This window comes from Lycium ferocissimum, chromosome 6 (assembly GCF_029784015.1).
Source record: "Lycium ferocissimum isolate CSIRO_LF1 chromosome 6, AGI_CSIRO_Lferr_CH_V1, whole genome shotgun sequence".
In the NCBI taxonomy this organism is placed as follows: domain Eukaryota; kingdom Viridiplantae; phylum Streptophyta; class Magnoliopsida; order Solanales; family Solanaceae; genus Lycium; species Lycium ferocissimum.
The window spans coordinates 60,205,357-60,217,209 of record NC_081347.1 but is presented as its reverse complement, the minus strand read 5'-3'; the positions used below and the strand labels follow the sequence as shown (position 1 = coordinate 60,217,209).

At 34.7% G+C, this 11,853-nt stretch overlaps 1 protein-coding gene across 1 annotated transcript; it reads right to left on the bottom strand.

The window, feature by feature from the left end:
* Positions 1 to 9,680: 9,680 nt before the first annotated feature.
* Positions 9,681 to 10,178, bottom strand: LOC132061453 (uncharacterized). Its single transcript, XM_059454271.1, has one exon. The coding sequence runs from the start codon at positions 10,176 to 10,178 to the stop codon at positions 9,681 to 9,683; it is 498 nt and encodes a 165-aa protein (XP_059310254.1).
* Between the last annotated feature and the right edge of the window lie 1,675 nt (positions 10,179 to 11,853).

The window sequence follows — 11,853 nt, the reverse complement described above, 5'->3', positions numbered from 1 at the left end:
TGAACGTTTACTGATAGTTTATGAACCAGAAACCTGGTATTATTAATTATACAGCAATAATTTACATGCGCTTTGCTAAAGTTATACATTGTTGAAATAGAGAAAAAGTCAAACTTGTATGTCAGATGAAGATTTTGGAGGAGATGTGGTATGCTGATAGCAGAATTAAAAGTATTTTGTACTGTTTTTTATAAGACTTCGACATGATTAACTTATATTCCTTGATCTTTTTGGTACAGGAATTCCATCATCAAGTATATATGGATTGGAGATTCTCTTTTGTGTCGTTAAAATTTTGAAGTACCTTTTGTCATTATAATAGCGCGAAATTGTGGTTCCTGCAATTCCGATAAGAAATTGCCTTTAAAATGTACACTTTTAAATTGAAAGGTGATATATTGATCTTTCCTTCCTGCAGTACTATTTCAGTTGATATGATAAGAACACTGTTTGGGTATTTGTAATGGGAAGCCTATGATTTGAAATATTTAAATGAGGATACTAATCCTAATAAAAATGAAGTTGATGTTGAAGGAAAAGAAGAAAGGCGAGATACCAAAAAAAGTAGTACATGCTAAGATAGGAACAGAGAGTCAGCAGAGAAAGAAGCTGCAAAGGCTGCACTAGAAGCTCATAGGAAAATCTTTAAAAAAGCTCAACGAAATCATTTGTGATTCTTTTTAATCCAATTAAGGCACAATGTGATTCAATCTTTCTGTACCTTTAAATGTATAAGATTTTTTAAATGACTTAATTTTTAAATATAATGATCGCGCATGATTTTTATAATAATTTAATTTTTAAATATAATGACTGCGCATCGCGCGGGTACGTATACTAGTCTATATATAATAGGAGAGGCAAAAGCATGGTGACATGACAAGTGTCATCACCATAAAAATCAGAAATAAAAAATTTAAAAATCAAAAGAAAAAAAAAGAATAAGCTACAACAGTTTTAAAAAAAAAAGAAAAAAAACTGCAATGAGCAAATTATTCAGCAAAATAAATTTTTTAAAAAACTGCAAGGGCATACTTAGCAAATAAAAAATTATTAAAACAGTGACATCACGTTCTTAAACACAAACAGTTTCAGAGCCTATTTTTGTGGAACTATATTTCCACAAAATATGTTCTACAAGATAATTGCATGTACAATTTAAAAATGACAAAAATTTAAGAATCAATTTCAGAGCCTATTTATGTGGGGAACTATATTTCCACCTTCCTAGACATTAGGAAAAATAAACTCCCTCAAAGAACGGCAAATTACAAACTTCTATCTATTATTAATAGGAGAGGCAAAGAGTTGTTAAGATGACACTACAAAATTCCAAATTCCTAATTTAAAGTACAAAAGAAAACTGCTTGAAAACTGCTTAAGTTAAAATTGTTGAAACTGCTAAATTTAAAAATAAAAAATAAGCAAATCAGACAAAAAGTTAAACCAAAAAAACCCACGTTTGCAAACAACTAATCAGGAAATAAGCCACATGTCAAAATATGGAAAAATAATGCCAAGTGGCAGAAGATAAATGAATGTTTTGAATTTGAATTTAAATTCAATTCTTTAATAGTGGAAAAATAGCACATCCAAAAAAAGGACAAAAGAAACGGTTTTAATCGTGGGTTTGTTTTAAAGAATTGAATTGAGATAAGAATAACAATTCAACTCAACTGCAAATACCTCTAAATGACAAAATCTAAAAATCCTCTTCATCTCAAAACATGTTCATTTTTCAAATGCTTCACAAACAAGTAAGATAATACATTTTCGGATATTAATTTGCAATGGGATTGATACTAAGTTTCGGAAGTTTGAGGACTAGCAATCTGTATATTACGGGCTTTATTAAAAGGGTTCAATACGAGATTGATGATTTACGACGAGAAAAGTTAGTTCAACCAAATGTGAATTAGTTCTGCACAAATATTTCACGAAGTAGGCATTTTTCTCTTCAACTTATCAAGGCTATGTTTCTTTTAGTGTTATTTCAAACCACTATTTCTAATTTGCTTTTGCTTTTAATTTGTTTTAGAACTTTAGGAAAAGATAATAATGTACTTTTATTAGTTTTTATCTTTGTCTTCACCTGTATATTTTATTTTATGGCATGCATCTCTAAGATTCTCACATTTGTGGATATTAACTTTTGACGTATTTACTGGTCTTTCAGAAATTGTTGGATTCGAAGGCAGAGATACATTATGTAAATTTTCTTATTCTTGACTGTTATTGTGTTATTTTAATATATTATACATTAATTCTTAATCATATGCATGTATTTTGGATCGAATTTAGTATTTTAATTATGTTGTATAAGGAATCGATAATACTGTACTTTTATTAGTTTTTTCTTTGTCTTCACGCCTAAGTTTTATTTTATGGGAGGCATCTCTAAAATTCTCACATTTGTGGACATTACTTTTGCAGTATTTAATGGTCTTTCGGAAATTGTTGGATTTGAAGCGAGAGGTACATTATTGTAATTTTTATTGTGTTTTTTAATATATTATACAATAATTCTTAATCATATGCGTGTATTTTGGATCAAAGTTAGTATTTTGATTATGTTGTATAAGGTTAACAATATCTTATCCTTAAATATATGCAAGAGGATTTGGGCTTCTAAGCAAAGATTTATTTGTCGCTAACTTTTTCTTTTACATTTTTTTTTTAACTCCTGAAAGATTTACTAGCAGTGGAAAGCCTCATAACAAGAAATTTTTATACAAATAATTGTTATAGTAATTAGACTGCTAGGCAAAAGAAAAAATATGCAAGCTCCTTGATGATATGATTTACTATGGCATGTCTATAGATCAACTCGGTTTGCAGTATATAAAATTCCTATTCTAATGCATATATATTAATTGAGAATAATATTTTATTGTTTGTTTATCATTGACTGATTTAATTGATATTGTTATTTTGATTTGTTGGAAAGAGCAAGAAGAATGACCGAGGAGAGAAGAAAAGTGGGGACCTATAGAAGAAGGAAATAAAGAGGGAAAAACAAAACGATGACAACTTATATATGGCTTTTATGAATTCACATTTTCATTAAGAAGGTTGAGTCTCCAATCTTGAAGTTTCAAAAATTTATCTTTAGTGACTTTTTCCGCTAAATTTAATCCTTTTTATGACACTCTTTTTGTTGTTTCACATTTGATGTAAATTTAATATTTGTAAATATTAATTATTTGTTCTTATCCAACGAATTGTGTAATCCCTTAATTAAATTGAAGAGAAAAGAACAATTCTTGCCCTTGTGCTTTTCAATTTCCTACTGTTGGTGTTTGACTTGTGTTTTCTTAATCTTTTAATACTTATTTATATATTTATATATAGTGTTTTGAAAGTTCAAAAGAAGTTGCTATGTGTGATGCTAATTCAATTTGATATATCTTTTATTTGGCACAAAATATATTTACATCGGAAATTCATACATTCTATATTTAAGTTTAAGTCGTTATTTTGAAAAGGAAATATCATATTGAAGATGCTTTATTGAGATTTTGTTTAGCTTATTATATTTGAATCATGTTATATTTTCATGTTGTTTATATCACATACTATATTTTTTCAAAATCTCATAACTCTTTTGTTCTTCGACATATAATGAAACAAGTTGCAGTCGTTATTTAATTAAAATATTATGATGTAATGTGCTAAAATAAGGAAAATTATAATTTAATAAGCTTAATATTTTATGATAATATTTGCTCATTGTGCAAATCCTATTACTAATACTTATTATACTAAAATGAGAGCATGGGGCAAAAACAATATTAGTGAAGCACAAGGTAATAAAAACTTATAGTATAATGTAATAACGTGTACTCCAACAAGACATCAAAACTATTTCTTGATTGATATTTATTTTGATATTCACCGCGCATCGCGCGGGTACAAATACTAATCTATATAGAATAGGAGAGGCAAAAGAAGAATAAGATGACAAGTGTCATCACCACGAAAATTAGAATTTAAAAAAAAAATGAAACAGCAAATTACTCAACATAATAAAAAATTTAAAAAATTGCAAGGGTATTCCACTACGAAAATCAGAATTTAACTGGAACAGTTTTTTTTTTTTAAAAAAAAAAAACGTTTTATGCCTACAGGAGTTTGAAAATTCAAAAAAAAAAAATGTCAATTCAAAAAAAAAAATTAGAACTGCCTCCTACGTTTGTTTGCACATAATAAATTAGCCTCCTACGTTTGTTTGCAGAGATCTCATTTATACCGAAGTCATAATAACCGACGACGGTTGCCCGCTGCTACACGACAATATTTTAAACCAAAGAAAAGATTCTCAGATTAACATAACCCACTATTTATTGGCCATTCCATAACAAAGATATTCTTCGATTTGTGTGGAATTGTGGAGGACAATTGGGTTGGGTTTGTCTGAAAAGAAGAGGAAAGTGGAATTTAATTAATCTTGAAGTTTCGAGAAACTTTCATGGAGTATCTACAGGCTAATTTTGAGTTCTTATTTATTTATTTATTTATTTATTTATTTTGCTTATTGAATTTAATTGTGTGATCCAATTTGGGTAGTGATTTGTGATAGTTTGTGCTGAAGGTTTATTACAAATTGTGTAAAAAGGACTTTGGAATGATGTTTATTGATGTAATAAGTAAGTTAGCATATTAGTTACTTAGAGTGAAAATCAAACATGTATCAGTTTCATTAAGGTTATGCAATTAATTCAATTTGATAGAACTATCTCAAGAAAGGTGATGACTTTCTTCTTTTCTTTTTGCATCAGTGGTTTTTTTTTCTTTTTTTTTTTTTCTGAATTTAAATGGTGGTTGTGCGGTGAGGAAGGAGAGGTAAGAAAGGGGCTGACAGTAATGGCTTAAAGACAGTGAAGTTTTATGGTCATTGTTCAGTGGAGGAGGGGCAACTAGGTTATTTTGATGATGAAGATGAATAAGTGGGTGATTTCCGATCTTCATTGTAGCATGTGTGAGAAAAAGAAGATCCAATAGGGTGAATTGTTCTCCAACAAAAACGTTAAGGAAGAATCTCCCAAATTCTAACCCACAGTAAGCATAATATTTTCTCCTTTCTTGGAATAATTTATGTATTATGTGTCACAACCGATTTTGCCTAAGTCGTGCGGGCATTTACCTTTCCACCTCGGTAAGCGAACCCTCAACCCAACAATAAATAAATACATAAAAGAATGAAATCAAGCAACAGAATAGAAGAAATACGTAAGTCTCACGATACTTATATATATAATAGTTAGAGGGGGGGGGGGGGGGGTATGTTTTTTCGATATTTAAACTTTCAAAGAACTCAGTATAATGTGGTTTTTATCAAATTTTTGAACAATCCTACTCGGTACTTCCTCACTCCTAGATGTCCTCTTATCATGTAGTGATATTTCTAAGTTTCTGTTTATCTCCCAAATTTTACGTTTTTTTTTTTTTTTAATAATCTGGACTATGTCCAGTAATGAATCTTGTTACACTGTTCATCTCTTTCTCTTAACCTTTGTTCTTAATAGCCTTCTTCTTTAATCACACCCCGGCCATGGCCAACATCGTCCTTTATCATTTTTGGACATTAAAACGGCCTCTTTATCACCTAGGAATTTACAGGTTAATCTATCGAGTTTATTAAGAGGTTAAGAGAATAACCATATACTAAGAGTAACAGATTCATAATAACAAGCAATTACTTAAAACATAGTATTTATATGAACATGGACATAATTTACATAATAGGGAGAATAATACAGAAACATAGTTAATAAAACTTACATGACTCGAAGATGGAGAGAGGTTTCCCTTTCGGGGAACCCCAAAAACTACTTCACACTAGGGGACAATTATTGAAAGCTTAATACTATTTTACAACAGAGAGTTATCTTACAATGGTTTTGGACTGGAAAAGGGATTGAGGCATTTGATGAAAGAGAAGGGGAATATGGAGTTTTTCTTGAGAGGTGTTGTTGATGCTCTTGTTGGTGATGTCTTTGCTCCTTCACAAATGCTCTTATTTATACGCGTCTAGCGGACTTCAACTTCGGATTTCAAAATATGAAAGAATCTTTTGAGTTCAGCCGGGTCTTTCTTTGGGCCCCATCATCACGTGAAACTTTTCAAAAGAAACTTTATATTTTTGTCCGTTTCTTCGATCTGTCCATTCTTTCGTTCTTTGCTTTATTAAAGCTACTTTTAATAAAGTCTCTTTTTACGAAAATGTCTTCTAGCCGTTGCTTTGTTCAACGAATCTTTCCGTCTTTATCATGATTACTTCCTCCACTATTATATATATATATATATATATAAGTAGTAGGAATGTACGGAATGACAATAACACCCCCAGGGTCTAGTCTGAATAACATAAGAGCATATAAGGGAAATAATACAATCTGGAATACTAATACATAAAATGTTTATGTCTCTGAATAAAATAGGACATATGATAAGAAAGTCTTCAAGGTTAACGGATGACCATGCTCACCCTGGAAACTCGAGAGAAAGCTGAAGCAGCGATCAGTCACGGGTCACGGAAGTGGATCTGACCTGATACTCTGCATTCATAAGAGAATGCAGCAAGTGCAGGTCAGTACAAGACAACAGTACTGGTAGGCATCATCGGCCGACTAAGCATAGCTAACAAAATTCAGATAATAAAACAGATAAGCAAATAAACCAATCAAACATAAGACAATATAATCAATTCCAAGTATCTGTCATTGCCTATGTAAAGCATCTAATCCCAAATATGTCAAGTCTGAATATATCCGATCCAATCCAACATCACAATACAATCACCAAGCATCTCAATCAAATCATAATGCAATGCAATGCAATAATGGTATGAATGCAATGCAATGCCATGCAAATGTGTTGTACACATGTGCTCCAGACGGAAATATCGACGTCCCAGTAGCACAACCTAGCGTGACTCGCGAAGTCTAAGTGCCACCCGGCCCGGATCTTTGCCCAACAGACAGACGGGACCCCGCATCCTTGCCCACGGGGGTTCTCACCGGCACCACCCTGGGGGACCCGCGGAGTCCATGCACTAACAATGATTCTAAAACTAACATCGAATATCGGCCATGCAACAATGATTCCGGAATTGATCATCGGACATCGGCCTCTCACATCACTCAAGTAAAGAGTTTCATCAAGTATCCATTTCACACAATCAACGATTCCGGGATGAACATCGGATATCGGCCACCTCACGTCACTCAAGTAAAAGAGTTTTATCAAATATCAGTTTCACTCAAACAATGATTCCGGGATGAACCTCGGATATCGGCCATGCAGTAGTGTATCATGAAATAAGAATGCATGCAATGCATGGATCAACATCGATATTCATGCTCAATATCACAAGTACCAACAATGGGTAAGCCACAATACATCCGAATCACAATACCAACAGTGGGTATGCCAATAATATAACTGAATCACCAATACCAACGAAAGGGGTATGCCAATAATATAACAGAATCACAAGTACCAACAGTGGGTACGCCAACAATATATCCAAGTACAAATACCAACAATGGGTATGCCAACTATATCATAATCGAGATGATAAATAGAATTCAATATCTACCAACGACTCATGGCATCAAGCCGGCACAATAGAACAATCAAATCACACATAACGGGGTGGCTAGCCCCAAGACACAACAGGGCCCAACCTAAGGCAATATCCAACCCAACTTCATACCCGAAGGTTCATGTCTTGTCTCGAGCAATAAAATCTAAATATGTGCTTCGCTATATGAAGTCTCGCCCAAGGGTAGCCATAACCTACGGATGGCGAACATGCAACACCAACAACTCACTCCTTTGCCTTGCCTTTCCGCTAAACCTCAGAACCAAAGTAGTCTAAGCATAATTGAATTCTAGATTAGAAATCATGAAGAATGATACTAATATTGCTACTATTCAGATTTGGTCAATTCTAGCCCTAGAAATTCGGGAAATGGGCCACAAGGGCAAAACGGGAAATTCGGAAGCAAACTACCAAATTAACACTAGGTGATCATAACCCAACCATTAATTATTTTTTTTAACTCAAGCATTAGCCTAATTTCTTATTTCAAGCAAAAACCCCAAAATTGGGTATAAACCCTAATTCCTTGATTCCGAAATTCAACGCTAGGAATGCAAGATATATGATTAATAAGCTTAGATTCATCAAAATCTAACATAAACATCATCAATTTATCATTACCAAGCCTAGAGAAAGTGTTCATCAAAACCCTCTTCCAACTTCCATCACTAAGGGGTTATTAAAGGGAAGGGGGTCTAAGATGATTATGATTTAAGGAAGAGTAAAGGAATAAGCAAGATTTACCTCCAAGAATCTCCTCCAAATATCTCTAAGAACAGTTCCCTCAAGCTCAAATATCGAGATGGGAAATAATGAGGGTCTAAGGGCTTTTAACACTTCATTAATTTTCCAAACTGCTCGTCACCCGCTTCAGCGGCACTGGGACCGCCCCAGCGGTGCCGCTGAAGCGGTCAGTCGACCGCTTCAGCGGTAATGGCGAAATCCCATTGACCGCTCCAGCGGTGCAGCTGCCGCGGTGCTGGTGCCGCCAAAGCGGGCACTAGATACCAGAAAACTTCCTAAGTTTCACAATTTGATCCAATTTTTCGACTAGTTTCTGAGGCCATCTGCTCACATACCATACACATAGACACACATAAAAACGCACTACGGATGCATCCGTGGCCTCAAAATTCCCAACGGAGGTCTCTTTGACCGAGTCAACTCCCAATGCCTTAATTCCAATTTTCCAATCCAAGTCCCGAAATGCATCCGAGTGCATTGGGAAACAAACCAAATACAAACCCAAGTTCTAAACGACCATCCGGACCTCTCGGAATTGACGAAATTTTGAAAAAGGTTCGTTTACCCAAAAGTCAACTTTGGGTCAACCATTTTTCACTTAAAGCCTATATTTCACAAAAATTGCCCGAATCCGGTCTAGACACCTTGGGAAGCGTGCCAATGGTCCCCTCAGGTCAAAAGTGAGCTAATCAATGCTCGAAAACGGGCGAAAATACCGAAAAGACTATAATGACCAAACGGGTCATTACATTATATTTTCTGAGTTTGTGGTCGAATCTGAATGTATTCCACAGCGTTGTTGGATTTATTTGTTCTTTATCTAAGATTTGGGGAGTGTGTGATTTCCACATTGAAGTTTAGGTTTGGATTATGCTTTTTTAATGAGTACGACACATTGTAGTTTAATTTCCACATGGAATATGTGTACCATGTTATCTGATTCTTATCAACCTTCTATATTTATGTTAAAGGGGGCTAAACTATTGATGATTGACTTTTTTTTTTTGGTCGAAATGGAAAATTTTATTTCAACCAAGTGTGATAATTACAAATCTACTAGTTCATTGGACTCTAGAACTAGCTCTCAAAATTGTTATCTACTTTTTCCTGTCTACAACTCAAATATGCATAAACTAACAACACAGAGTCTAACTACGAAAATAATTCAAAGTATCCAAAATGCTGGCCCATTTGGTTTGTCGTTGACCTCGAATATGAAGTTAGAGGACAAGTACCTTGATTTTGAATCTGTAGTCTCTACTGGTATTCGGAAATCTTCGAGCATTTCTTTCGGCCTACACATGATAGACTGCTGCAGCGAATATGAAGCTCAGGATACAGCTCTTGGTCTGTTTCCAGTGGCCTTTTTTGCAATCCATTTCACTTCCTCTTCCCAAGCTTGTGGTTGTCTCATTTCACCTATCCAGTTAAGTAATGCTAGCCATATGTGTTTAGAGTATGGATAGATGAAAAATAGATGTGAGAGGGTCTCTACAGTTGAAGTCTGACACAAAACACAGTCAGTGGGCACCTGGATTCCCCACTTTTGTAGCCTATCAACTGTTGCTAACCTGCCTTGCACAGCTAACCAAGTAATAAAAGTATGTCTTGGTATTAAGTGAGGCCCTAAGACTAAGCTTTTCCAGTGAACCTTTGGATATTGGGGCATGAATGATTTATAGGCTCTCTTGATGCTAAACTTTCCTTTATGAAAGCAATTCTGCAGAGCAGTTGCAACATCTAGATTTGGAAACCATTTCCTTGCATCGAATATTTTCCTAACTACCCAACAAGCTTGTTTGGGGGTTGGCATAGTAGTACTGTCCATATTCTTTATATAAAATATGTGTATCCATTTGATTCAAAGTGTGTCTTGTTTAGTGGTAAGAGACCATAACAACTTAGAGATGGCTGCCTTGTTCCATTGACTGAATTCAATAAAGTTAAGTCCCCCTGTAGACTTAGGCATGCACAGGTTATCCCAAGCTATAAGTGCTTTCCTTGAACTTTCATGACTGCCAGTCCAAAGAAATGTTCTACACACACTCTTACCAACTTAATTATCTTCTTTCGGAGAAGGAAGACCTGAGCCCAATAGGTTTGCATTTCGAATAGTACACTCTGAATGAGTTGAGCTCTACCACTGTAAGATAGGAATTTGGTGGACAAGCATCTAATCCTTGCAACCATTTTCTCAACAATAGGCATACACTACTGAATAGTTATCTTCCTTGAGGATAGTGGGACTCCCAAGTACTTGAAGGGCATTTCACCAAGTGTAAATTGCATTTCATCCAATATTTGATCCCTAAAGGTAGTAGTAGTGCCAACAATGTATAAGGAACTTTTCTCCATGTTAGCTTTAAGACCTGAGACCTAAGAAAAATGGTTGAAAGCTTGCAATATCTCTTGAATGGATTCTCTATCTGCTCTACAACACATTATCAAGTCATCAGCAAATCAAATATGCACTAAGTTCATCTTCCCACATTTAGGATGGTACTTGAAATTGGGATTATGTCTGAGCTGCTTCAATGACCTGTTGAGATACTCCATAACAAGAACAAACAGGTATGGGGACATAGGGTCCCCTTGCCTGAGTCCTTTCTTTGCTTGGAATTTCGGAGTTAGGCCACCATTCATCAGTATAGAATAACTGACTGTCTTTGACACATTCCATGATCAGTCCAAAAAACTTATCGGAAACCCATATTCAAGTAGCACCATTTTTAATAAACCCCACTCTACTAAATCATAAGCCTTCTGAATGTCAACTTTTATTAGACATCTAGGTAACACCCCTTTATGAGAGTAGCTTTTAACTAGTTCATGGGCAGTGATGACATTGTCAAGTATATTTCTCCCTTCAATGAAGGTAGACTGAGAGGGGCCAACCAAGTAATCCACTACTAATTTCAGTTTTGCAGTTAATAGCTTGCCTATGAGCTTGTAGATAGTTGTACAACATGCTATTGGTCTAAACTCCTTCACATATGTGGGGTTTGGGACTTTAGGGACAAGAATTATAGTTGTACAGTTAACTTCTTTTAATAACTTGCCATTATAAAAAAAGTCAAGCACAGCAGTGCTTACCTCTCCTCCCAATAGATCCCAGTATTCCTTAAAAAAAATCAGCTGGAAAGCCATCAATTCTAGGTGATTTGTCAGCTGGCAGCTCCTTAAGTACTTGTGCCACATTCTCTCTTATAACAGGTTGTAGTAGTTGTTGCTTTTGATCATTAGAGAGACATGGCCCATCCTTGGCAATTCTGATATCTAGACATGACAATTCATTGGCAGCTTGTCCCAGCAGGCCTGAAAAAACTGAGTGAATTCCTGATGGATGAGTTGTGGGTCAGTTAATATGTCACCTTGCTCAGTGCAAATGGAAGAGACTCCGTTCCTTGATTGTCTAGCTTTGATTGACTTTTTTTTTCGTCCTGTACTATGTATTTCTGCAAGGTTTCATTTTCTTGTAGAAAGTATATGAGAGATTCATTTAG

Excerpts from the sequence above, each read along its gene's own strand:
- LOC132061453 (XM_059454271.1), bottom strand. The coding sequence starts at position 10,178 with ATGGACAGTACTACTATGCCAACCCCCAAACAAGCTTGTTGGGTAGTT.